This window comes from Zophobas morio, unplaced genomic scaffold (genome assembly GCF_036711695.1).
Source record: "Zophobas morio isolate AGI-343-1 ecotype UQ-CSIRO unplaced genomic scaffold, CSIRO_AGI_Zmor_V1 ptg000014l, whole genome shotgun sequence".
In the NCBI taxonomy this organism is placed as follows: Eukaryota; Metazoa; Arthropoda; class Insecta; order Coleoptera; family Tenebrionidae; genus Zophobas; species Zophobas morio.
Genome location: NW_026972119.1, coordinates 16,756,416 through 16,784,223, shown reverse-complemented (window position 1 = coordinate 16,784,223; position 27,808 = coordinate 16,756,416). Strand labels below are relative to the sequence as shown.

Sequence of the window (27,808 nt, the reverse complement as noted above, 5' to 3'; positions counted from 1 at the left end):
TGAAAAATTCAAAAATCGAAATGTCGAAAAATATAAAAATTGAAAAATCTCAAAATGAAATGTCGAAAACTCAAGACATCAAAAAGTGGAAAAACTGAAGAATTGAAAGATCTAAAATTTAACGATCGAAAAATTCAAAACTAAAAAATAAAAAAAAATCGGAGACAAATGGAAGAATCTAAAATTTGAAAAATTCCAAGACATCGGTAAACTTAACCATCTAAAAACCGAAAAATCGAGACTTCGAAGTCGAAAAATCCATAATTTTAAAAATCTAAAATCTGAAGTATCGAAAAATTGAAGAACTGAAAAACTGTAAAATCGAAAATTCGAGAAACCGAAAATTTGAAGAATCAAGAAATTGAAGAAATGAAAAATGCAAAATTTCCACAGGGAAATATCGAAAATTTGAGTACTTAATCGAAAAACCGAAAAATGTAAGAATAAAAAACTGAAAAATCTCAAAATTTAACCAATGGAAATCTAAGAAATCGAAACTTGAAAAATCGAGAAAGCGAAAATTCGAAGAATAAAAAAAATCCAACAATGAAATTTCAAAAAATTGAGTAATAGAAAAACTGAAAATCGGGAAATCGAAAAATTGAAAATCGAGAAACTGAAAAGAAAAATTGAAAAATCCCATAAGAGAAACATCGGATATCGGACTCGAAAAATCGAAAATATGAAATTTCAAAAAATTGAAGAATTGAAAAACTGAAAAGTCGAAAAATAGAGAATTAAAAATATCGAGAAATAAAAAATTTGAAAAATCGAGAAACGGAAAAATCCCAACAGTGAATTATCGAAACATTTAATAATCGAAAAATGAAAAAATTGAAAATCGATCAAATTAAAAATCGAAAAATGGAAGAAAAAAAAACTGAAAAATCCCACAACTGATACATCGAAAATCCAAAGTTGAAAAATCGGGAAATCGAAAATTCGAAAAATTGTTATGTAATTGACATTAAGTCCTACTTAATCTCCGCTGGAGTATAAATAAAACACTTATATCCCGGCTGAATATAAATAGAATACGTTTATGCGAAAATCATCGTGGTTGTCAACCATAGAAACCATGAATAAAGTATCAACGAAACTTCTCATAGAATAAATATCATTTTTTACAAAAATCTCGATTTCTAGGATAAAAATTCGACACAGATCCATAAACCACAACTTCGGGACTATGTAAGATGTCAATATCAATTCCTGGCGAGGGGGTGCGACAGGATACATTTTGATTAACAATTTACAATGCCTCCGATAACCTTAAAACGTTTGCATGATTTCAAAGCATTTGATATTACATTTTAAAAGTTAAATCGTAAAATGTAATACAATTTTTATTGTTTTTTACAAAAATAAGGATGCTTTAAATAAAAATCAACAGAGATTCATAAACCAAAAATGGAGGAGAACGTTATTTCATAAAATTTAAATAAGATTTGCTATTGTAAAATTTGGAGATGACGTCATTCTAGTGTTGGCGGGCATGAGCAGACAAATTTTGGTCTAGTGGTCATGAAACATCGAAAAAACATAAAAGTATTCAGTCGTTCGATGGGCTCGATTACACTATGCAACACTAAAAAATTCACAGAAAGTTCAGATAGTGTTTGAGGTTGGGTATACTCCATATACTAAAGAAAAAAATGTTTTATACTCATATCACATCACGAAATATAGATAACGGGTGTTTTGTTTTTCTTAGTTTTTGGGACACGTGATTGCATTTAATCGTAAAAATATCGCTTGCAGACCTTTGTTGGTGTCTTCAGAGGAATACTGCGAGATCTGACTACAATAGGAATGCCAATCGTTCGAAAAAAAGACCTTTTTCAATGAAAAATGAAGTATTGTTTTATTAATTTTGTATGATTTCATAAAATTCAATAAACACTTTTCATCTCGAAACCTGATGTGATAGGTTATGTTTATGTACCTATGCCCCATATACTAAAGAAAAAAATGTTTTCTACCCATATCACACCACAAAACTTAGATAACGGGTGTTTTGTTTTTCTTACTTTTTGGGACACTTGATTGTAGTTAATCGTAAAAATATCGCTTTTATGTATCCACCAATGCTTGCAGACTTCTGTTGGTGTCTTCAGAGGGATACTGCGAGATCTGGCTACAATAAGAATGCCAGTCGTTCGAAAAAAAGACCTTTTTCAATGAAAAATGAAGTTTTGTTTTATTAATTTTGTATGATTTCAAAAAAATCAATAAACACTTTTCATTTTGAAACCTGATGTGATACGATTTTTTCAAGCATAATCCTCAATTGAGTTTGAGGTAAGAAATTTTAACTACATACTGTGCATTCTGTGAATTTAATTTTTTTTTAATTTGTTGCATAGTGTTACAAGGCTTCCATAGCCTACGCTCGGCAGGTAATGTGAAACATTAAGAAATCAAGGTTGGACCCTTGCGGTCCTCCTGACATAACATCGCATTGTAACCTTTGTGGACACATTATACCCATGGGTAGAAAAATATGTTATTATTATTAGTATTATTATTACAAAGTAAATCAAACTACCTCGTGGACATTAAGAAATTAATTGTAATTGTAGGCGAAACAACAATCAGAGCTTTTTCTCCTTTTTCGAAGTACTAGCAAAATAAGCGCAAACGAAACCGCCGTTTAATTTTCAGCTTACGTCTCGTTTTAACGGTTTTCTCTCTGTTTTAGTTTTAACATTACGGCTTGTTTTTTTGTTATTGCGGCCGTTTAAACAAGTGTTTAACCATTGTGGGTGCAACAGTTGGCTCCAGTTAGTAAACGAAAATCGTAGTTGGCAACAACTGCAATAAATACCCAACTACACGCGGCGCCACTTTAATTCAGCTTTATTTTCCCTGCGCCCAGACAAAACGTCAAGCTTTATCAATGCATCTTCCGGGCACTCCGATAAAATTAGATGATAAAGAGAAAGCGACGTTTGATGCCTCATTGTTACAATAAAACGTTTATTTCGAGTCTGGAAAATGTGACGTCATTGGCCTTATCGACTTTCCTGCCAACGGACCAACCGACTGGAAGTGAATGCACAGAACAAAAAGACACGAGGGGTGTAAACATTGCTCAGAGTGTATCGTAAATTCATGTTCGGGGCGTATTTCGCTTTTCTTTGATTTTTCCACGGAGTTATTAAGTTAAGTCGGGTAATCATGGCGATTCCATCGGGGCGATAAAATACGGGAGTTATCTATTTTTTTCGTGTTATGAACATGTTTATGACTGGGTTTGTCTACCATTTGGGAAAATTTATGAATCACGACGCTACAAGGTGATTTATGGGCGCTGCTTATACTTGGTTTTAAGATGGAACGCATTTTTTACTAGTTAGGCGTTGGTTTACGCAACGATAAGCACAACATCAAAAGCGATTTTTTAGACAATGAACTTAATGGGAGAGCCATAGAGCTGTATTCTAATATTAATAAAAAATTGGTCGAAGGTTATTTCAACTGAACCTCTACAAAGTTAAAACCTGACGTAAATAACACTCCCGCAGATTTTTTTGACTACAATTTTTCAATTCTTTTTTTTTTCATTATCTTTTGTTTCTTCGGTTTTCTATTTGCAGTTTTTTGTTTTTTTAATTTTCGTTTCTTCAGTTTTTCGAATCGCAATTATTCAAACTTTCATTGTTCTTGTCTCTTCAATATTTTAGATATTAGATAGATTTTACAATTTTTCGCTTTAAAATTTATCGAGCTTTCAATTTTTCGATTTTTTTAATCTTTCATTTATTTAAATTTTCGATTTGCAATGTCTCGTTTTGGTTTTTTATCTGCTTTATTTTTACAGTTTTCCAACTTTTCAATGTTCCGATTTGAATGGGGAAGATAAACGTGGTTTAAAATTACTCTTTTGGAATATTGCGGGTCTTAAAAAGAAAGATAATTTATTTTGGGACTACGTGAAAAATTTTGATTTTGTGGGACTAACAGAAACATGGATACTAGAGAGAGACTGGAACAAACTGAAAGACGGGTTGCCGAAGGAATTTAAGTGGAAATTGCAAGGGGCAAAAAAAGAAAAACGCAAGGGTAGAGCAAAAGGTGGAATCATAACAGGAGTGAAGAAAGATATAAAAGAAATAGAAGAGGGGGCGATAGAAATGGAAGGCATGGTTGAAAGAAAACTGATTGTAAATAAAAAAAGATGGAGAATCTGCACAATATATAGTAGAGGTATGAGAAACACGAAACAAGAAATACAAGAAAAAATCGAAGAGTCCGAAGAAGAATTTCTACTGTTAGGAGGGGACTTTAATGCCAGAATAGGGAACAAAATCACGGAAGAAGACGGGGAAAACACACGAAAATCGAAAGAAAAAGTAGAAAACAAAGACGGAAAATTGCTATGGGAATTAATTGAAGAAATAGGTTGGGAAGTCTTGAATGGGGTGAAGGAACGGGACGAGGAGGGGGAATTTACCTGGATAGGTAAAAGAGGGGAATCGGTATTAGACTACGGAATAGTAAACTGATTAGCAGAAGAAGAGGTAAAAACATTCAAAATAAGAGAAAGAGTGGACTCCGATCACATGCCACTAGAAGTAAAATTGAGGGGCATAAGTAGAAGGAGCGGATGCTTAAGTAATGAAGTAGGAAAAGAGAAGAAGATATGGGTATGGAATGAAAAAGGAATTGAGCATTATAAAAAAAATGTTGGAAGTGGAATTTAAAGAAAAAGGAACTGAAAAGAAAATGGAAGAAATGAAAAGAGAAATTGAAAAAGCGGCCATAAGAAAAGAAATTGTAACGAGAAATTTAGAAAAGAGAAACAGATGGTGGAATAGCAGATGGAGAGATTTAAAAATAGAAACAAGGAAATGTTTGCGAAGGTGGAAAAAGGGGAAAAGTATAAAAGAAGAGTACTGGCAAGCAAAAAATAATTATAGAAAACGATGCAAAGAAAAGAAAGAAGAGATACAGCAAAAAGAAGAAGAAAAAATTAAAGCCATAAGAACTGAGCAAGAGATATGGCAGTATATAAATAAAGAACGGAAGAACAAAATAACGATTAGTGAAGACATACCTATAATACATTGGAAGAAGCATTTTATGAAACTGTTGAATGGAAAGGAAGAGAGAATTGTAGTGCAAGATAGTAAAACCGGGATTGGGGGTAGAGAAAGGGAAGTGGAGATTCGAGTAGAGGAAGTAGGAAAACAAGTAGGAAGACTGAAAAGGGGAAAAGCACCGGGGAGGGATGGGTTGGTAAACGAAGTGTGGATATTTGGGATGGATGGGATGATTGAAAAATTGAGCGAGTTAATGAATGATATGTGGATGGGTAAAGGTTTTCCCAGGGAATGGAGAGTAGGACAAATATGTTCATAAAAAGGGTAGTAAAGAAAAAGTAGAGAATTATCGGGGAATAAGTCTCCTAAATACGACATATAAACTGTACGCAATGAAAAGAGTATATTACCGGAAAGTCAAGCGGGATTTAGAAGAGGTAGAGGGGCTATGGACAATGTATATATCCTGCATCATCTAATAGAAAAAAAGTTGCTAAAGGAAGGAGGTCGGGTATATGCACTGTTTGTAGACCTAAAAGCCGCGTTTGATACGGTGGACAGAGAGTGTTTGTGGGAATGCATGGAAAGAAGAGGACTGAGTGAAAAGTTAATTGTAGCAGCAAGAGAGATTTATAGAGAGACAGTGACTAGTGTGAGAGTGCGAGGAATAGAAAGCGAAATGTTTTGGACGACGAAAGGATTGAGACAGGGATGCCCATTAAGTCCCAGTCTGTTTGCTTGTTACATAAGCGATATCGAGGAAATGTTTAGAGGAGTACAAGCGGGAGGTATTGTGGTGGGGAGAGAAAAGGTATCGTGTTTGGCATTTGCAGATGATTTGGTAATATTGGCGAAGGATGAATGTGGAATGAATGAGATGAAAAAAAATCTGCAAAACTTTAAAAGAAAGAAACTGGAGGTAAATGTAGAAAAAACAAAAATGATGGTGTTTAGAAAAAAAGGGAGAAAAGGGGAGGAAAAAGTGTGGCGTTGGGAAGATCGAATCATAGACACAGTAAAAGAGTTTAAATATTTAGGATTTAAGTTTACAACAACTAACACGGTAAAAGCACACATAAGAGAAAGAAGGGTCAAAGCAATGTAGATAATGGGAATGGTGTGGAGTATAGGTGAGAGAATATTTGGACATGACGTAAGAAGAAGGATGAAAATGTTTGATAGTTTAGTTAAGAGTGTGTTAATGTATGGAGTGGAGATATGGGGATGGAAGGAATATGCAGAGATTGAAGCAGTACAAGAAAAATATTTGAGGTGGATGTTAGGGCTACGGAAAGAGACGCCAGGCTATATAGTAAGAGAAGAATGTAAAAGAGAGAAATTAAGAGTATGCACTGGGAAAAGAGCTGTAAAGTATGATGAAAGGTTGAAAGAAAGAGAGGAATGTAGGAAGGAATGCTGGAAGGAAAAAAAAGGGAAGCAGGGAAAGAACATCACAAGGGTAGGCATGGATATTATGAAAGACTAGGATACGCATGGATGGAAATAGAGAGAAAGAGGGAAATGGGGGTGAGTATGAGCGAAGAGTTGTGTATGCGTGACAGACATAGATAAACAAGAGAGAAGAGCAAGTGTAAGTAAATCTAGGTACAATGCAGACTATAGAAAGATAATAACAGAAGCAGTACCAAAGTACCTACACAGAGAAAGCGCGAAAAAAAAAATAATTGCGAGATTTAGGTGTGGAAATGAAGAAAGAAATAATAAGTTTTGGGTAAGCGAAGGTGAGAGAATGTGTAGGATGTGTGGAGAAGGGCGAGAGACGATAGAGCACATGCTGCATGACTGTGAGGAGAGCAAAGAAAGAGAGGAGAGTGTGACTGAGATATTGAATGAAGACGGAAGAGGGGTGGAATGGATGAAAGAAGTGGAGAGGACAAGAGTAAGGCTGGGGCAAGGGGAGATGGGATAAAGGAAAAAAATTAGTTATGTGGTTTTTAAAATGTTTTACTTGGTTTTTGTTAATTAGGAAAAAAAATTGTAGTGTAAATCAAGAATCTTTTAAGTCCGTAGGGTAAAAATAAACACTTACTATTAATAAAAAATTGGTCGAAGGTTATTTCAACTGAACTTCCCTAGCCTCTGAAGTGCAGCAAATCACGCTTCTTTGGAAAATTATAACCTCTACAAAGTTAAAACCTGACGTAAATAACACTCCGGCAAATTTTTTTGACTACAATTTTTCAATTTTTTTTTTTTTTTTCATTATCTTTTGTTCCTTCGGTTTTTTATTTGCAGTTTTTTGTTTTTTTAATTTTTCGTTTCTTCAGTTTTTCGAATCGGAATTATTCAAACTTTCATTTTTCTTGTCTCTTCAATATTTTAGATATTAGATAGATTTTACGATTTTTTTCGCTTTAAAATTTTGCGAGCGTTCAATTTTTAGTTTTTCAATTTTCCGACTCTCTAATGTCTCAATTTTTAGATTTTCCAAATTTCCATTTCTTCAATTCTTTGATTTGCGGTTCGTCGTTTTGGTTTTTTATTTTCTTTATTTTGTAAATTTTTTGGTTTTTCAATCTCCTGATTTCCTATTTTCTTTGTTCACGGTTTTACAACTTCTGTTATCTCATCTATCGTTATAATGAAGAGTAATGGGCTTAAGATACTTCCTTGCCTGACACTTTTATATTATATATTTAATATCTTTCTCAGACGATTTCTATCTCAATTGGATTCATCTACAGTAATTAAGTAGTTCCCTATTTTTTTGAAAACTCTTCTTTGTTGTTCCTCACCCGTTGTACTTTCACCCCACTTCTTCCTTTAGTTTTTGAACGTCTACCATAAACTTCATTCCCCGTTTTATTCTTTATTTCGGAAGCTACTCGTAGATGGTTTCTGTCTGTTACAGTCTTTACAACGATCACAGATCGCCATGGATTTTTGAAATTTTCTCTTTGATCGTTACATTTTAAACTCAAACTTTCATGTTTTTATTGCTATCTCGGTATTAATTATACGCAAATAAATAAATAAAGTTCCGATTCTAAATCATTTTGGTTTACGTATTTTATTTCACCGCCCGATAAAATGAAACTGTAAATCCCGGAAAATAAGATTCAAATAATTTAAAACGCAAAATATTTCTCAAAAAACAATAATAAGAGAGCTTCCTCGAAGCAATAACTTTACTGTGTTCATCTGTTATTGTTTTATTACGGTACATGAAGTACAAATAAAACCTTCGCAACAAATAACTAAAGTTGACATTTATACGCTGAACTGCTTGAATAACCAGGCATCTGTTTATGCCAACATATACGAATCCATGAATTTTCTGAGCTTTCTGGTATGAAGTAGCCAGAGGGAAAGCTAATATTTAGTAAACAAATCTAATATATAAAAATGGATGTTGGTATATATATATATCTGTGATCGATAGACTCCGAAATCGTTTGACCGATCACCATGAAATTTGGCACATGTAAGTGGTTTTTCATGGAGAAGGTTTTTGTGGTATCCGCTTTGCTGTAACTAGCCACTAGATGGCGCTACAGCACATCAACTTCTTCACCGTTCAACCGATTCTGATAAAAATTGGTACACGTTGGCATTTGACTATGGAGAATATTTTCGCCTTAGATCATATAATAAATAGATACCAATACTCAAACTGAAAGCTGTGACTAGACATGAAGCTATCTGTTGTCGTTTTCTACGTCAAGAGGAGTAGTATAATGCTATCCTTGTGTGATCACCACATCTTCATCTTTGTTATATGCATTTCATCTGTATATGTCTATTTCACTTCCATCCTTGTACCGCACCAGCGCAACAAATCGCTTTTGACAGATGTTTCTTCTAACCTCTCTTTCGAGTTGTTGTACAAAAAACAATTTTAGAATTTAGAACAAAGATCCTATTTTAAGTGATGTAATCATAAAGGATCACAATTGCTGCCCAATAATTTACTATTCCTTTCATTATCTACTGTGAATTATTTATAAAATCAAGCTGTCAACATCTTTCGTACGAAGTTAGTTCAGACATACTTCCTAAAATTTAGGCGCGCAAAATTCAAATAGTGATCAGGCAAGGATAGCTTCATTGTAATCCCTCCATGCACGAGAGAGATGTGTGACAGGAGGATGTCGTCACAGGCTCTGCTAGGGAAAGAACACGGCATGGTGGTATCTATTTATTATATGATCTAAGATTTTCGCCCTATCCATTTTGCTGTAACTCGCCACTAGATGGCGCTGCAACACATCAACTTCTGTACCAATCAACCGATCCTCATGAAAATTGGTACACGTTGGCATTTGACTATGGAGAATATTTTCACCCTATCCATTTTGCTGTAACTCGCCACTAGATGGCGCTGCAACACATCAACTTCTGTACCAATCAACCGATCCTCATGAAAATTGATATACGTTGGTATTTGACCATGGAGAATATTTTCGCGTTATCGATTTTGCTGTAACTTGCCACTAGATGGCACTGCAGCACATCAGCCTCTCTGTTAAAGTATTATGAACTTAGAGAATCAGCGGCACCTATATATCGAATACTACTATATTGTTATCAGGCCTCAAAAGAGTCCGAAAACACAACGGCAAAGCAATATATCGGACCTCTTTGTCTCTCTATAGTACCAAACAGTACTGCTCATATACTCGTACTTGCTTGATTTTTAGTCGATAACGTGACTAGATGTGTTTTGACATTTCATACATTCGCTTCTATTTTGTGTACGTGCGCACAGACCCTCGGTACTTTTCTAGACAGAAAACAATATCTTCCGTCTCCCTTTGTCCGTGAACACCGTTTCTATGTTACTTCTGAAGAGTTAGCAAGTATTAGATATATGGCGGCACCAATGACAGCATTGTTTTCGTTGGTATTACAACAAAAATCGTATTGACCGCAAAATAAAATCATTAGTGATGTTCACTGTCTACAATCCTCAGTAATAACAAAGAGTGAATTACTAGAGATTATTGAAAATGCCATCCAAAAAATCAAACTGATTCCGCGCATTCCAATGGTTCCTACTGATTTGCCCTTTACATTCAAACGACTACAGTTTCCTGTGCGTCTTGCTTTCGCGATGGCAATCAACAAAGCCCAAGGGCAGTCTCTGCGCGTTGCCGGATTAAATTTAGGAAATCCATGTTTTTCGCATGGTCAACTGTATGTTGCTTGCTCCAAAGTAGGAATTCCAAAAACTCTGTACGTCTATACACCAAATCGAAAAACCAAAAATATTGTTTACCCACTAGCGTTACGATAGATGTTAGTATTGATTAAAATGTGTTCAAGTTGTTTCAGTTATAGTGGACCAAAAGCTATAAGGTTATATGGCCATCATAAAATTATCCCATTGTGTCGAAGTTAAGTTGTTTACAATAGAAAAGGTTTTAGGGTCGTAAATAACGTGTCCAATGGAGCTCGACCGGCTGTTGTGGTTTCGTTCAGGGACGGCTTTCACTAAATATGTAAATCCACCACTCCATTATTTCTTTACTACCTGCAGCCGCTGAGGGTTCCGAAATCACCACTCGCTTTGAAAGCCGGCCCTGTTAAATATGAGCAAGAAATGTTGAGAAGACGATTTATTGTCAACCGGGTAAGCTTAGTGCGAACCACACAAAGGGGGTACTTATTTGCGGTCAACTACTTTTATAATGGTCATATAACCTTATACCTTTTGGACTAGCATATATAGCGCATACAATAGTCAAAAATTTTGTTCATTCACGTGAATTACTAATACAAAAATGTGTACATTGTGTATACTAATGAAAATAAATGGAATAGCATCAATATGAGTTATCTTATTATTCAGTTTTCTACAACGCATTCTGCGCTCCAGACCATACATTTATATCCACATATATACAAAGTAAATATATACACAAGCAGGACAACGTCTGCCGGGTTCCGCTAGTTTACAATAAATGTCGATATCTTACCGTGTCATGTGTATCTACAGCTCGATTGTTTTCACAGATCACCGTTTCTATGATTAAAAAATTGGATATTATTACCGCATTATTACATTTTTATGGTCTGTTGGTGTCATTTAGGTCAAAAGTGCTTAAATAACCTTCCCGGTAAAGAACTTACGTAAGTAAATTTCTGAATGTTAAAACTCAACAACCCCTAGATATACTTCAGTTAAATTTATTACGTCGACATTCCACCAGAATTTGCCCCAGAAACAACGTGGCAATATTAGATACCAAATTCTCTTAGTCACCCTTCAACCAAAAATCTGACGTTTGTCATGGCAATACGTCTTTTCTTGACAGTAATTTTTGTAAGCGTCATTAATTTCCTTCCAACCGCTCTACCAAAAACCAAAAACCCCCCAAATCCCCAGCAGTGCATTTTTGTTGCAATTACAGACGAATATTATGGAGTGAGTACCTAATTTTTCAGTATAAACACACCCTCAACCGTTTAAGCTCTACGTCGATGACTTCAAACTCCCTGAATCGCCCCCAAAAAACTTCCGCGGAATCTGCGACGCCACCACCTTGTCAAAATGGAGACCTTGCCCCTTCGAAAACGTTTACCCCGTTTGCTACCCCAGTACCGAGAAAATCCAGCGAAAATTCTGTGACCGTAGCACCATCCCCTCCCAGAAACCTTGCAACTGTAGCGGCTTTCTAAAATCCCGTTTGCTGGAGCCTCTTCCAGGTATGCACGTATAGTCGCGGAAAAATAAAGTGGCTGACCTAACGTTGAAAGTCCCTATAGGATTAACTTTTGTCAAATAACTAAAAGTAACTAAAAAATAAACATTATTAGACAGAAGTTACACTTTCATGGTTTTAAAAATTAGGTCAGTCAGTTTAGATTTCCCTCACTCTACACAAGAAATATTTCACAGCTTGTTCGCAGATTTCCCGACATGCTTTCTCGGTGAACCTTGCGTCAAGTGCATCCCTGCGTCCCGTCGCACTGCAAGAACCGCCCCCACCATAAATAACTGCAGTCGGTGCATGACAAAACATCCGGTAAAAACGCTCTTACCATATATGCTAACTAATAAATCGTGCGACTTCATTCCAGAATGGTGGAGTTGGTTCTTTGGATTTGAGACGGGTTAAACGAGCCGAGATAACGCCACCGATTCGGGGCCGATTCCAGACTATGTGCATAAATAAATAGTAGTATGATATGAGTTAACGCTTCATGTTGCAGAAAACGGAGAAAATTATTGGGCTGCTACCATTCTCGAGTCGGATCGTAATGTTCGAATGTTGTAGATTTTTTTTTAAAAATGTATAAATTCAATTGCAGCTACCCGCTCGGTCGGAAATATCGGCGCTATGCGCCAGAGGAGGGGAGAAGTAGACGGTTTCGTGTTCGGGAACCAACCAACAGTAAGTGATAATGTGGGAATGTTAGTAAGTTTTGCGAATTTCGAAGATATCGAGTGGGAGAAGGGGCAACAATAATTTGATCGTGGTGGACTGATAGGAAGTTTGACGTGGTTGTCATTCTTGTGGAAATTTCGTTCCACGTAACCAAAGATTTTTAATTAACTATTAAATAATAAATGGGTAAATTCGAATGCTGAAGTTCCATTACTAGGACGGTGTTTGAATGTTACTGAAACAACCAAACGTGACACAACATGCCAACGGGCTTTGCCAACTAAGTTTGACGCGTTGATTCTATTCTAGTCATGTTCATGCAAGTGTCACCAGGAAAGACATAAATTTAGACAATAATAAGTCCGTCATACTTTTCATTCAGACGTTGAGAAACTAACCCTAAATTTTGACGTTGCAAGGCTTCAGATAGAATTTTTTTTTAGCGTAACCCACCATAGTTATTACCCAATCCTTTGCTTCATCTGTATTCGAGAAAAGTTAGACCCTTGGAATTAATCATCACCGTTTGAATACACCCAGATTACCACTTAAAAAAACCTGGCGCCCGACATCAACTTCAACTTTATGCAATAAAAAGCCTCTTTACAGGCAAAGTCTTTTTCTGTGTGATTACTCTGGCGTCATCAGAGTTGTTAATTGAAACTCGCATAATGACCTGACAATTTGATAACCCCAACGAAAAAATTTGCAAAGTAAATCCATTTAAATTTTATAAAATAACATCATTCTATGCTTGTGGTCCATCAACCAGTATTTTTTTACGTAATAAATCCTGCCTAGACTATGGCAAATAATTATTATGAAGCTAAATTTTGACTTTTTAGAATTGCTTATAACGAGTTTACGTGCATTAAAACGATGGAAATACAGTGCTATTATCATTATCATTATACTGTATTTATCCCAACTAATAATTTGTTTCTATCAAAAAGTTGATGACGTCATCATCAAATTTTATTAAGAAAAACTCACTAGAAAGACATTCATAACATACTTGTAGTTTAACAAACCCAAATATATTCATGTTTTAACTTTATGCAGGGTACCATCCAAAAAATTCCTGCACTCAGTGCTTTTTTTTAATATGAATTAAAAAGCTTCCAGGCCTTTTGTGTCTTATTCTTGAAAAAAAAAAATTTGAAACCCTTGCAGATTTTTGGTTGAGAACCCCTATTTTTTTAAATTAGGAGATCCTTGTCTTGGTTTTAAAAGTGTTTGAACAAATTTTTGGGGCCCATCGTGTTTTATTTTATTCTTGTACGAATTGAAAAAATCTGACACCCTTGGTGTTTCGTTCTTGAAAGGTTCTGAAACAATCTTAAGAACACCTAGGGTGTATTATTTTACTCTGAACGGATTTTTGGGAATTTTTGTGTTTTATTTTGGAAAAGTTTGGAAAAATATTACGATTAATTTTTTTACAATATCTTCGAAATCCGTTGTTTTTCACTTTTGAAAGAACTTGAAAAAAATGCGGGGTTGCTTGTTGCTTTTGTTTTTGAAATGAATCGGAGACCTCTAGTGCTTCATTTTATTTCTGTATTTGGTTTTATTTTTGAAAAAAATGCAAAACCTAGGGGATTTTTGGGGTATTGTTTTAAGAGAATTTGAAAAAATCTTGATGGCATTTAGTATCGTTTTAACAATAGGAGAGCATTTTCAAAATTCCTTGTTTTATTTTCTAAAGAATTTGAAAAATTGATGAAATTCTTATTGTTTTTGCTTTTGAAAACCCTGGTTTCTATTTTATTTTTGTACGAATTTTGGAAAAAATCTTAGATACCCCTGGAGTTTCGTTGTTGAAAGGTTTTGAAACAATGTTAAGAGCACCTAGTGTAATTTTTTACTAAGAAGCAATTTTTTGAGAATTTTTGTTTTATTTTTGAAAAAATTTGACTTCGGTGATTTTTAGTGTTTCGTTTTAGAAAGAGTTTGAAAAAATCTCGGGGGCTTTTAGTTTTTTTTTTAAATACGAATGAGGCTTCATAGCCCCTTGTGTTTTACATTAAACATTTTGAAAAAATCTCAATGTTTTGTTGTTCATAGGGGTTGAAACACTCTTGAGGACGCTCTGTGTCATTTTTACAAGAAAGGAATCTACGGGAATTTCTGTTTTTATTTGAAAGAATTTGAAAACCTCGGGGATATTTGGTGAAGGAGTTTGAAAATTCTTGGGGGGTATAGTTTCTTTTTAATAATATGAAAGGACCTTGAAAATCCCTTGTTTCATTTATAAAAGAATTTGAAAAAAATAATCGCATCCTTGTTGTTTTTGCTTTTGAAATTGTTTAAAATAATCTTCTGGACCTCTGTTGTTTTATTTTAGTCTTGTAAGATTTTGAAAATGTTTTGTCGTAGAAAAATTTTGAAGAGGGTTCCAGTGTATTTTTTTTACTACGAAAAATTATTGGGAAATTTTTGTTTTATTTTGAAAAAATTTGAAAACTTCGGGGATTCTTGGTGTTTTGCTTTTGAAAGAGTTTGAGAAAGACTTGGAGGGGTTTAGTTCCTTCTTTTTTTTTCAACAATATGAAGAGATTTTCAAAATCTTTTGAGTTTTATTTTTGAAAGAATTTGAAAAAACTGAAGAGATTTTTGTTGTTTTTGTTGTCGAAAATGTTTAAAAGAATCTTCTGGACCTCTGGTGCTTTATTTATATATGTATTTCTTTTTTGTAAGAATTTGAAAAAATCAAAGAGACCCTCATGTTTAAAGGCTTCCAGTGTATGTTTTTACTACGAAAGATTCTTGGAGAATATTTGTGTTTTATTTTTAGAAAATTTGAAAACCTCGGAAATTCTTGGTGTTTTGTTTTTGAAAGGGTTTGAGAAAAACTTAGAGGGATTTAGTTACATTTTTCTTTTTGACAATATGGAAAGATTTGCAAAATCCTTGAATTTTATTTTTGAAAGAATTTGAAAAAATTGACTGGATTTTTTTGTTTTTGTTTTCGAAAATCTTCTGTTCCTCTGGTGCTCTATTTTTTTTGGAAGAATTTGAAAAAATCTAAGAGACCCTCATGTTTTGTCGTTGAAAATTTTTTAAACAGTATTAAAGGCTTCCAGTGTATTTTTTTAATACACAAGATTCTTGGGGAATGTTTGTGTTTTTTTTTAAACATTTGAAAACCTCGGAAATTCTTGGTGCTTAGCTTTTGAAAGATCTTGAGAAAAACTTGGAGGGGTTTAGTAATTTTTTCTTTTTAACGATGTGAAAAAATATTCAAAATCCCTTGAGTTTTATTTTTGAAATTGGCGGAATTCTTGTTTTTGTTTTTGAAAATGTTTAAAAAAATCTTCGGGACCACTGGTGTTTTATTTTATTTTTGTAACAATTTGAAAAAATGCAAGAGAGCTCCGATGTTTTATTGTTGAAAGAATTTGAAATAATCACGAGGACGCTTAGTGTACTCTGAGCGAAGCTTTTGGAACTCTTTGGCTTAATTTTTGAAAAAAATGGAAAACCTCGTAAATTTTTAGAGTAGTTTTCGAAAAAATTTGAAAAAATCTTGAGGAGATCTAATTTCTTTTTAGCAATAGGAGAGGAATTTAAAAATTCCTTGTTATGTTTTTAAAAAAATTGAAAAATTGATGGAATTCTTGTTTTTATTTTTGAAAATTTTGGAATTATCAAGACCCTGGTCTCTATTTTATTTTTGAAAAAATTTGAAAAAACCGGGATATTTGTTGTTTATGTTTTCGAAAGTGTTTGAAACGAATCTTTAGGATCCGTGGTGTTTTATTGTATTTCTTTACGAATTTGAAAAGATCTTAGATACCCCAAGGTTTTGAAACAATCTTAAGGGCGCCTAGTGTATTTTTTTACTATGAACGAACGTTGGACGATTTTTGTTTTATTTTTGAAAAAATTTGAGAACAATTACGAAATTCTTGCGGTTTTTATTTTTGAAACAAATCTTTGAGATCCCTTGTGTTTTATTTTATTTTTGTACCAATTTGAAATAATCTGAGATACTCATGGGGTTTTGTTTTTGAAAGGTTTTGAAACTATAAACCAATCGAAAATTTTTGTACTGTATTTTTGAAAAAAACTGAAAACCTCCGTGATTTTTGGTGTTTAGTTCTAGAAAGTGTTTGAAAAATGTTCGTGGTTTTTAGTTTTTGTTCAAAAATACGAATGAAGCTTCATAGCTCTTTGTGTTTTATATCGGTAAGCAAGTATTTGAAAAATTTCACTTTTTGTCGTTGAAAGGAGATTGGCCGTTTAGTATCATTTGGACCATGAACGAATCTTCGAAAATTTCTGTTTTTATTTTTTAAAAATTTTGAAAACCAAGGGAATTTTTGATGTTTTGTGTCTGAAGGACTTTGAAAATTCTTGGGAGGTTTAGCTTTTTTTTAATAACATGAAAGGATCTGCGATCCATTGTGTTTTATTTTTGAAAGAATTTGAAAAAAAATGACGGTATTCTTGTTGTTTTTGTTTTTGAAAATGTTTAAAGAATCTTCGGGACCTCTGATATTTTATTCTTGTAAGAATTTGAAAAAATCTCAGAGACTCCCGGTGTTTTGTTGTTGAAAGAGTTTGAAACAATCTTGGGGCGGTTAGTGTCTTTTTAATATGAGCGAATATTTTGGAATTTTTTGGTTTTATTTTTGAAATAAAAAATGAAAAATCTCGAGCATTTTTAGAATATTGCTTCTGAAAAAATTAAAAAAAAAAATTGTGAGCATTAAGTTTCTTTTTAACAACAGGAGAGGATCTTCAAAATTCCCTGTGTCGTATTTTCGAAAGAATTTGAAAAATTTTTGAGATTCTTGTTGTTTTTGTTTTTGAAAATGTTGAAAAGGATCTTCGGGTGTTTTATTTTATTTTTATAACAATTTGAAAATGTTATGTTTTGTCGTTGAAAAATTTTGTAACAATATTAAAGGGTTCCAGTGGATTTTTTTTACTACGAAAGATTCTTGGGAAATTTTTGCTTTATTTTTGAAAAAATTTGAAAATCTCCAGGATTCTTTGATGTTTTGCTTTTGAAAGAGTTTGAGAAAAACTTGGAGAGGTTTAGTTTATTTTTTCTTTTTCACAATATTGTTACGTTGATTGGTGAATAAAACCGGCGTGGGTAAAACTGAACAATTTATTGCTTACGAACTCATATTTACACGACTAAGTGCACAGAGATTATGTACAAAATAATTCCGGCTCAACTTGGCTGGACTCTGTCTTGACTCAACTTCTCCCGTTACTGGACTACCCGAATGTTCCCGACGGTGATTCTCAATTAAATAGACGCGCGGTCTTTCTCCAAACGCCTCCGTCACCACCGCCTCTAGCCTTGTCTGGACCACTCATTCGTGACTTCCACTTTCAGGATATTCTCCGGCCGCGATCGCCGACAATGAGTCATCATCGCCGTACATACTAGAACCCATAGGAGTCGCACCGGGGCGGCGTATGGGTTTATTTCGTAACAAAATGAAAGGATCTTCAAAATCCCGATTTTTATTTTTGAAAGAATTTGTAAAAATTGACGGGATTCTTGTTGTTTTAGTTTTTGAAAATGTTGAAAAGAATCTTCGGGACTTCTGGTGTTTTATTTTATTCTTGTAAAAATCTAAAAAAGTCTCAGAGACTCTCAATGTTTTGTTGTTGAAACTATAAACGAATATTCGGGAATTTTTTTATTTCTTTTTTGAAAAAAAAGTAAAATCTCGGGGATTTTTGGGGTATTGTTTTTTAAAGAATTTGAAAAAATCTTGGGGGTTCAGTTTCTTTTAACAATAGGAGAGGATCTTCAAAATTCCTAGACTTAGTTTGAAAAATTGATGGAAAATGTCTAAAAGAATCTTCGGGACCTCTAGCATTTTATTTTATTTTTGTAAGAATTTGAAAAAGTTTCAGAGACCTCCGTAGTTTTGTTGTTGAACGAGTTTGAAACAGTCTTGGGGGCGCTTGGTGTCATTTTACCATGACCGAATCTGCGCGAATTTTGGTTTCATTTTTGAAAAAAATGGAAAACTTCGGGGATTTTTAGAGTATTGTATTTGAAATAATTTGAAAAAATTGATGGAATTCTTGTTGTTTTGATTTTTGAAAATGTTGAAATCTTCGGGACCCTGGCTTCAATTTTATTTTTGTAAAAATTTGAAAAATTCTCAGAGATGCCTGGTATTCCTTTTTTACTATAACAGAATCTTCGGGAGCTTTCGTGTTTAATTTTTGAAAAATTTTAAATCAGGGGATTGTTGGTGTTTTGTTTTTGAAAAAGTTTGAAAACGTCTTGGGGCGTTTAGCTTTACTTTCAACAATATGAATGAATCTTCGGATTCCCCTGTCTTTTATTTTTGTAAGAAATATAAAATATTGATGGAATTCTTGTTTCCGTTTTTGAAAAATTTTGAAAGAATCTCGGAGACCTCTAGTGCTTTATTTTATTTCTGTATTTGGTTTTATTTTTGAAAAAAATTAAAAACCTCGGGGATTTTTGGGGTATTTTTTTTAAAGAATTTGAAAAAATCTTGATAGAATTTAGTGTCTTTTTAACAATAGGAGAGCATTTCCAAATTCCTTATTTTATTTTTGGAAAGAACTTGAAAAATTGATGGAATTCTTATTGTTTTTGTTTTTGAAAACTCTGATTTCTATTTTATTTTTGTAAGATTTTGAAAAAATGACAAAGACTCCTGATGTTTCTTTTTTACTGTAACCAAATCTTCGGGAACTTTTGTGTTTTATTTTTGAAAAAAATTGAAAATCTCGGGGTTTCTTAGTGTTTTGTTTTTGAATGAGTTTGGAAATATCTTGTGGAGCTTAGCTTTACTTTTAACAAGACGAATGAATCTAGTACCCCTTTTCTTTTATTTTTGCAAGAATTTGAAAAAACTGAGGGGATTCTTGTTTTTGAAAACTTTAAAAAATTTCCTAGACAATTTTTGAAAAAAATTTAAAATCTCGGGGATTCTTGGAGTTTTTGAAAAAATCTTGGGACGCTTAGCTTTACTTTTAACAGTATGAGTGAAACCTCGGATCCCGTTACCTTTAATTTTTAAAATAAATTCAAAAAATTGAAGGAATTCTTGTTGTTTTTGTTTCTGCACCTCTGGAACTTTATTGTTGTAAGAGTTTGATATAAAATTAAGGGCGTATATTGTTATTTTTTATTATGAACGAATCTTCGAGAATTTTTGTGGTTTTTCTTTTGTGTTTTGTTATTGCAAGAGTTTAAAAAAAATCTTGATAGAGCTTCGTTTTTTTTTACAATATGAAAAAAATTTCGAAATCCCTTGTGTACTATGTTTCAGAGAATCTGAAAAAAATCTAATGGAACCTTGTTTTGTTTTTGAAAGTGTTTGTAAGAATCTTTGCTACTCCCAGTTTCCTAGTTTATTTATGGAAGAATTCAAAAAATCTTAACTACATTTACTTCAATTAATATCTTTTTTCCATTTCATGCGCAAAGTTGATGACGTCACATCAAAAAATTAAAATGTACTTAAACTGCCTTATGGTTTACACTTGATTGTCAATCTTCAAAAGTTATTTTCGACCCCATTTTTTCGATAATTCCTACCATTTTCCCAAAATTTTGTCCGTTTAAAGATGGACATTTTTTGGAGTTTGAAAAGAATCAAATTTCAAACCGAACATTTCTAAAATCTTTCTCCGGAACCATAAAAACCCTACATTTTTGGGATCGACACCTCGAAATCTAGATCTCAATTTTTTTTGAAAATTTTTTCAACTATTAAAAGTCAAAATTTTTCAGTGAAAAATTTATAAAAATTTCGACCAATTTTGCCCACCTTCAAAATATAACGAAAGATATTTTCTTGTAGATTTCGATCTCCAGAAGTTACTCATTTCTTCGATAACTCTTACTGTTTTTTCCAGAATCGACTATTGCATTATGAAAATTTTTTAGATTTCTAAAAAATTTAAATTTTAAACCGAATATTTGAATCTTGCTCTGGAGCCATCAAAACTTTTTATTTTTGGAATCAGTAAGGCCAAGTCTAGATTAGAATTTTTTGAGAATTTTTTGGTGACTTTCAAAACAAAATTTTTTAGTCAGTTTTTTGAAAATTTCGGAACTTAAACATATTTTCTTGTAGATTTCGATCTTCAAAAGTTATTTTCAGCCTCATTTGTTCGATAACTCCTATCATTTTTCCAAAATTGATCCTTGAAACATGGAATTTTTTTAGATATCGAAAAGAATTGAATTTCAAATCGAATTTTTCTAAAAATCTTCTCTGGGACCATAAAAACGGTACATTTTTGGAATCGGCACCTCGAAATCTAGATCTCAAAATTTTTTGAGATTTTTTTCTAACTTTTTCAAAATCAAAATTTTTCAATGAGAAATTGCAAAATTTCTGCCAATTTTCGTGCACCTTAAAAACTTGACAAAAGACATTTTCTTGTCAATTTTGTTTCGAAAAATTCGAGGCCAAATTGGGGATTTTGTGGTCACTTTTTCAGAAGCAAAATTTTTTAATTTTATGAAAATTTCGGTTCGTTTTCGTCCACCTTCCAAACTTAACTAAAAACATTCTTGTAGATTTCGATCTCCAGAAGTTACTTTCGACCTCATTTCTTCGATAACTCGTACAATTTTTCCAGAATCGACAATTGAATTATGGAAAATGTTTGGATTAAAAACAAATGAATTTCAAAACGAACATATCTAAAATCTTGCTCCGAAGTCATAAAGATGTTATACTTTTGAATCAGTACGTCGAAATCTAGGTCTCAGAATTTTTTGAGCATTTTTGATGACCTTCAAAAATTTCGGCTCATTTTCGTCTATTTTCGAAACTTACAAGACGTTTTCTTGTAGATTTCGATCTACTTAAGCTAATTTTGGCCCTAATTCTTTGAAAACTTCTATCCATTTTTCCAAAATCGCTACCGAATTATGAACATTTTTTGGATTTCTAAAAAAAATTGAATTTTACAGGGCATATGTCCTAAATCTGGCTCCGGAGCCATAAAAACGTTATATTCTTGGAATCTACGTCGAAATCTAGATCTCGGAATTTTTTTAAAAATTTCCGCCCATTTTCGTCCACCTTCGAAACTGAAAGACATTTTCTTGTAGACTTTTATTTTCAAAAGTTGTTTTTGGCCTCATTTCTTCGATAACTCCTACCATTTTTCCAGAATCGTCATCGAAATATGGAAATTTTTTAGATTTCTAAAAAAATTGAATTTCAAATCGAAAATTCCTAAAACTGTGTTCTGGGACCATAAAAACGCTACATTTCTGGAATCAGCACCTCGAAATCTGGATCTCAGAATTTTTTGAGATTTTTTTTTCCAAACTTTGGCAAAATCAAATTTTTTCAGTACCTACCTACTTATAAAACAAAGTTTTTCAATGAAAAATTTATCAAAATTTCGGCCAATTTTCGTCCACCTTCAAAACTTGCCGAAAGATATTTTATTGTAGATTTCGATCTCCAGAAGTTAGTTTAGGCCTCACTTCTTCGATAACTGGTACTGTTTTTCCTGCATCGACCATTGAGTTATGAATATTTTTTGGATTCCTAAAAAAATTGAAATTTATATACAAAATTTGTAAAATGTTGCTCCGGAACCATAAAAACTCTGATTTTGGAATCAGCACGTCGAAATCTAGATGTCAAAAGTTTTTTAAGAAATTTTTGGTAACTTGTTCAAAATCAAAATTTTTCAATACCAAAATTTCTGCCTATTTTCTTCCCCCATTAAAAGTTAACGAAAGACATTTTCTTGTAGATTTCGATCTTGTGCTATATGCACAAAATTCGCTGTAAAAAAGCGTGTTCTTTGTGTAAATTGCAAACACTATCTCCATAATAGTTGTGCGCAAATAAACAAAAAGTGTTGCGAACGCCAGTGCTTGATGCCTGAAGAAATAGAAGATCATGAAAATGACACAACATATGCCAGTGGTGAGCTAAAGAATACGATCTCAAAAAACGAAATGACACTTACGGCGCTAGAGAATGCTGAATTAAAGCAGCAAAACAAAAATCTACGTAAGCAAGTAATTCATTTGCAAGATCAAATTGAAATACTTCATGACGAAAAATTTAAACTTGAAGAAAAATTTTCATCAGAAAATACTGCTGTATCGGTATTTCTGGACCTTAAATTGTCCAATTTTCTGGAGTCTATAAAGACCGAAATATCGGAAAAGATGCTCAAGCTAACAAATGATGTACAGCAGATACAAGACACGCTTTGCTGCGACAAGAACAAATCCTTTGATAACAAATCTACAAAATCTACAAAAACAACTGATATAGGTGCGAATCAGGGATACGAAAAAGTGACCGCTAACAACACATGTGTAAAATCAGCGTCACCCAAACAACCAATGTTGCCGGAAAAAAACTGCAGTTTACCATCCTCCAGTATCATCAAGGAAAGTAATTTATGGCAGTTTGGACCAAAGCAAAGCAAGATACAGGATGAAGTTATTGAATCCTTAACTATAAAGGATTCCGAAACTAAACAGGACCACTCCAAATTGATGCTTAGCAGTAAAGACGATGACTGGTCTATAGCTGGTAAGAAAAAACATAAAAACCCCATGATGAAGTCCAATAGCAGACAACCAAAAATTGTTGGCCAATTCAAAGAACTACAGACAATAAAAACAATCCCTAAATTGGCATTTATCTATGTGTCCCGACTACATCCGGACACATTACCAACTAATATAGAATTATTATTAAAACCTAAGTTCCCAGAAGTAAAGTGTATTGGAGAAAATCTGTCTAAATTCCCGCAACATTATGCCTCCTACAAATTAAGTGTTCATCTTGAAAATTTTAACCAAGCAATGGATCCACTAATATGGCCATATGGATATCATGTATCAAGGTTTTTTCACAGAAGACCAATGAAAACCCTACCAGTGTAAAAACACATCAATCTGAGAAGGATCTTAAAGATGGTGCTGCACATCTCCTTCACATATTAATTATTAACATTCAATCGATTAAAAATAAATTAAATGAGTTAGAAGTTATTCTTCATACGGAAGATATCCAACTGGTTGGTATATCCGAACACTGGCTAAATGACTAGGAATCAAACTCTTTGACTTTGGAAAACTACTCTGTTTCGGCACATTTTTCTAGAAGCAATGATTTGCATGGAGGTTCCATGATCCTGACGAAAAAGAAACTAACTTGTGTACCACTTCCTTCATGCATGAAATTTTCAGAAGAAAAAATTACAGAAATTGCTGGCGTGTCATTGCCAACTTTGGGTATAATTTTTATTAATATTTATCGCCCCCCAGCAGGAAATTTAAACCGTTTCTTGGAAAATTTGAGTAAAGTTTTAGGCGGAATTGACATTCCTCACACAAATGTAGTGATATCAGGGGACTTCAATGTCAAATTTAACACCAAAGATCATATGACAACTAGGCTTTGTGATTTTATGAGTAGTTTCGGTCTTATACCTTTAGTAAATTTTCCAACCAGAAAGGCGAACTGTCTAGATAACGTGTTCACAAATATCGATCTTAAGTATTGTAATTGTAAACCACTGAATACTCTACTTTCTGATCACGACAACGCAATATCACTAACTTTTTCTGTAAACTTAAGTAATCAGACAATCTATCACACGACAAAAATGTATAGGCCGATTACGGCTCTCCGTAAATTCAGTCTATATCATTCACTTAATACAGTTGACTGGTCCTTTATTGGGAATAGTAATCAAGACATTAATGATAAATTTCTATGTTTTACAAATATAATATCTGATCATGTCAATAGGTCTTTTCCTACAAGACTGTTCAATGGTAGCAATAAGCCAAATCGTGACAAATGGTTTACTGAAAATTTGGCCCGAATGAAAAATATTTTACAAACACTTGTAGATATTGACAAAATTGTTAATAGTAGTGAGTCTAGGTAAATAAAGAATAGCTATAGGAAATTGTATAGAGAAGAAATTAGGCTTAGTAGAATAAATTTCAATAAACAAACTATTGATTCTGCAAATAATAAAAGTAAAGCTCTATGGAATATTGTCAACAAGTATCGTGACAGCACTTCTAGTAAAAATACTGATATGTTGAACTGTATTCGAACATGCGATGATTTTAATATCTATTTTACTAATGTTGCATCTAATTTAGTCAATAATCTATCTCCTTCTCGTGATGATCCAATAATGTTAATGAGTGAGAGTATGTCCATTCCTAAAAACTGTATGTCTAATTTTCTTATTCTTTTTATATATATAACAAGAATTGCATCAAACGAAAAATTTAAAACAAATCTTAAGATTTTAATAATTATTATCCCTTTACCCATTATTGCCTGACTAACATCCTATATTAATAAATTATTAATCTCAAACAACGAACTCTTAACTTTTAATCAAAAAACCGAATTCATATTAACAATTAATAAATTCATCAATTTCCCATTAAGAATAATTCTATTTGCCAGGTCTCCGGTGCAACTGTTAGAGATGTGATAAACTCTATAAAAAATAGTAGATCCAACGATATATATGGACTAAATGTTACGATCATAAAAAGCATCAAAGACATTTTGATCTCCCCTTTAACTAAACTAATTAACATTTGTATTGTGCAATCAGTATTTCCTAGCTGTCTGAAGATTGCTAGAGTTGTTCCCATACATAAGAAAGGTGATATAAACGACACCTCCAACTATAGGCCGATCTCTATTCTTCCAATATTTTCTAAGATCTTGGAAAAAATCTTGTATAACCAATTAAGTAATTATCTCGAAATTAACTACTTGCTGTCACCTTCACAACATGGATTCCGGAAGAACCACTCTACGGTTGGAGCAGTGCTAGATTTTATCAGAGAGGTTGGTAATGTTTTGGAAAATGGCGGAATAACAGCAGTGTCCTTTCTTGATCTTACTAAGGCATTCGATTGTGTCCATCACCTGACGCTATTGAGAAAATTATATATGTACAATTTAAGTCCCTGTTGTTGCAGATTATTGTCATCTTTCATAAGTGACAGATCTCAGTTAGTTTCTGTAAATTCAAAACGGTCTGAGCAACTACCAGTTTTGCATGGGGTACCTCAAGGCTCTGTCCTTGGACCTCTTTTGTTCCTAATGTACATTAACGATCTTCCAATGTATATGAGGACTCACTGCAAGAGCATTCTATATGCAGATGATACGACTTTGATTTGCAGCGGAAGGGATCTTTTACAGGTACTCACAGACCAGGCTTTGGCACAATCAAAGACCGAAAGTTGGTTCGTCGCTAACCGATTAACAGTAAATACATCAAAAACTGTAAGAATGTTATTCTCCCTAAAGAAAAGAATACACGTTCCCGATGACTTTGTAACCTGTAACAAATTTTTAGGTATAACGATTGACAATGCTTTGCGATGGGATGCTCAAGGTGATGTACTGGCAAACCAACTATGTAAAATTACATTTCTCTTAAGAAATCTTAGGGACAAGGTTCCGCTGGAAACACTGTATACAGCATATTTTGCACTCTTTCAGCCCCACATAACCTATGGCTTATTAATGTGGGGACACTCTAGCATTTTTCACAGAATTTTTAAATTGCAACGGAGAACAGTAAGAATAATAGCTAATTTACCTTACAGGGCTGACTGTAAAGACACCTTTACTAAAATGCAAATCATGACATTGCCATCGCTATATATATATCTTTGTCTAATGTATGTTAAAGTTAATTTGAGTGATTATATATGTCATAATCAGATTCAGAATTATAATACACGATACAGTGAACACTTATGTTTAAAGAAAACTAGACTGACAAAGTCTCGTAATGGAGTTGAATACCTAGGCATTAACTTCTATAATGCTTTACCTCAGAACATTCGGGAGTTAAATGGACAAAATTTTAAATCTGTCATTAAAGAAAATTTAACAGGGTTCGCGTTATATTCATGGGATGACTACTTCCATATAAGTCAAAATTTTAAGCCTACTTAGAGTGGTTATATGTAAATGTCATATTTTTGTTTTTATATTTTAAACTTGTGTCTGTATTCTCTAAATGTAATATTTTGACGACCCAATGTACTTATATTGTATGCTAAAGGGTAGAATAAAATTATTATTATTAATATTATTATTCAGAAGTTATTTTCGATCTCATTTCTTCGATAACTTCTACCATTTTTCCAAAATCGTCCGTTGAAATATGGACATTTTTTGGATTTTGAAAAGAATTAAATTTCAAACCGAATAATTCAAAAATATTTCTCCGGGACATTTTTGGAATCGGCATCTCGAAATCTAAATCTCAGAATTTTTTGCGAATTTTTTTCCAACTTTTTCAAAATCAAAATTTTTCAAAACTATAAAAAAAAATATTTGGGCCAATTTTTGTCCACCTTCAAAACTTAATAAAAGATATTTTCTTGTAGATTCCGATCTCCAGAAATTACTTTCGGCCTGATTTCTTCATTAAATCTTACTGTTTTTCCAGAATCGACCATTCATTGTATTTTTGTAAGAATATGAAAGAATCTTGAGGCCAATCCTCTGGAATCTTGGTGTTTTATTTCTGAAAAAATTTGAAAAACCTCGACAATCTGTCCTATTTTGTTTTCGAAAGTATTTGAAAGAATCTGAGAGGCTCGTAATGTTGTTTCTTCGAAATGTGAAGGACCACTTGTGTTTTTTTTTGAAAATTTTTTAAAGATCTTAGACGCCTTTATCTTTTGAAACAACTTTGGGATTTTCTAAGAATCATGAGATGCTTAGTCGAGCTTTTGTTTACTTGTACGAAGTGTCACTACAAAAAACCTATTACAACACTTAACAGAATAAAACATTAAACTAAATAAGAACTTCTCTGAAGTTTGTCAACTTTCAACTTCTTTTAGTGAATTTGTTAATTACATCTTGAGACATATGTATATTCTAATTTTGTAACTGATTTCAGGCGAAATGAGGCTGGAACGAAATTCGAACATGGCTTTAACTAGAATTTTAAGAAGAATTTCTAGATCTCAAATAATTGAAAAGAGACAAGGTAACATGCATACTTTTGATTTCTTTCAAACCGCCACATTATCATTTCTAAAAGATAAAAACGATGACGATGACGACGACGACGACGACGTTGACAGTGCTGGTGAAGACATAGCTATAGAAGAAATAGAAGACACCACTGAACTGGTAATCTCCACTAGCGACACTCCTGAACCAGACGAACGCAGAATGCAGCAACACAACGAAACCCCGAACTACAATCTGACTGAAAATTTCAGCGAAAATGAGCAACCTAAAGCGTCGAATATCAGTCATAATCGTGGTTTTAGCAACATTAACAGTCGCTCAGTGATAATCATTTGTAGTGTGTTTGTTATAAATTTGTGGTTACGAAAAATCTAGAACCGCGTTTTGTCTAATGAGAAAAACCACTTAC

General features: G+C 33.2%; 2 protein-coding genes across 2 annotated transcripts in view; one reads left to right on the top strand and one right to left on the bottom strand.

Annotated features, from left to right (window-relative positions):
- Positions 1-27,808, bottom strand: part of LOC135128578 (EGFR adapter protein-like) — an 803,179-nt gene that overhangs the window by 363,850 nt on the left and 411,521 nt on the right. The gene's annotated exons all lie outside the window — the stretch shown is intronic.
- On the top strand, positions 11,299-27,806 carry LOC135129100 (uncharacterized). Its single transcript, XM_064056181.1, has 8 exons — positions 11,299-11,433; positions 11,480-11,714; positions 11,919-12,034; positions 12,090-12,172; positions 12,222-12,266; positions 12,321-12,403; positions 27,323-27,412; positions 27,467-27,806. The coding sequence occupies exons 1-8, from the start codon at positions 11,299-11,301 to the stop codon at positions 27,772-27,774; spliced, it is 1,095 nt and encodes a 364-aa protein (XP_063912251.1). The 3' UTR covers positions 27,775-27,806.

Excerpts from the sequence above, each read along its gene's own strand:
- LOC135129100 (XM_064056181.1), top strand. The coding sequence starts at position 11,299 with ATGGCAATACGTCTTTTCTTGACAGTAATTTTTGTAAGCGTCATTAAT. Across the intron at positions 11,715-11,918 it reads TTTGCTGGAGCCTCTTCCAG|ATTTCCCGACATGCTTTCTC; the intron begins GTATGCACGTAT and ends GCTTGTTCGCAG. Across the intron at positions 12,035-12,089 it reads GGTGCATGACAAAACATCCG|AATGGTGGAGTTGGTTCTTT; the intron begins GTAAAAACGCTC and ends ACTTCATTCCAG.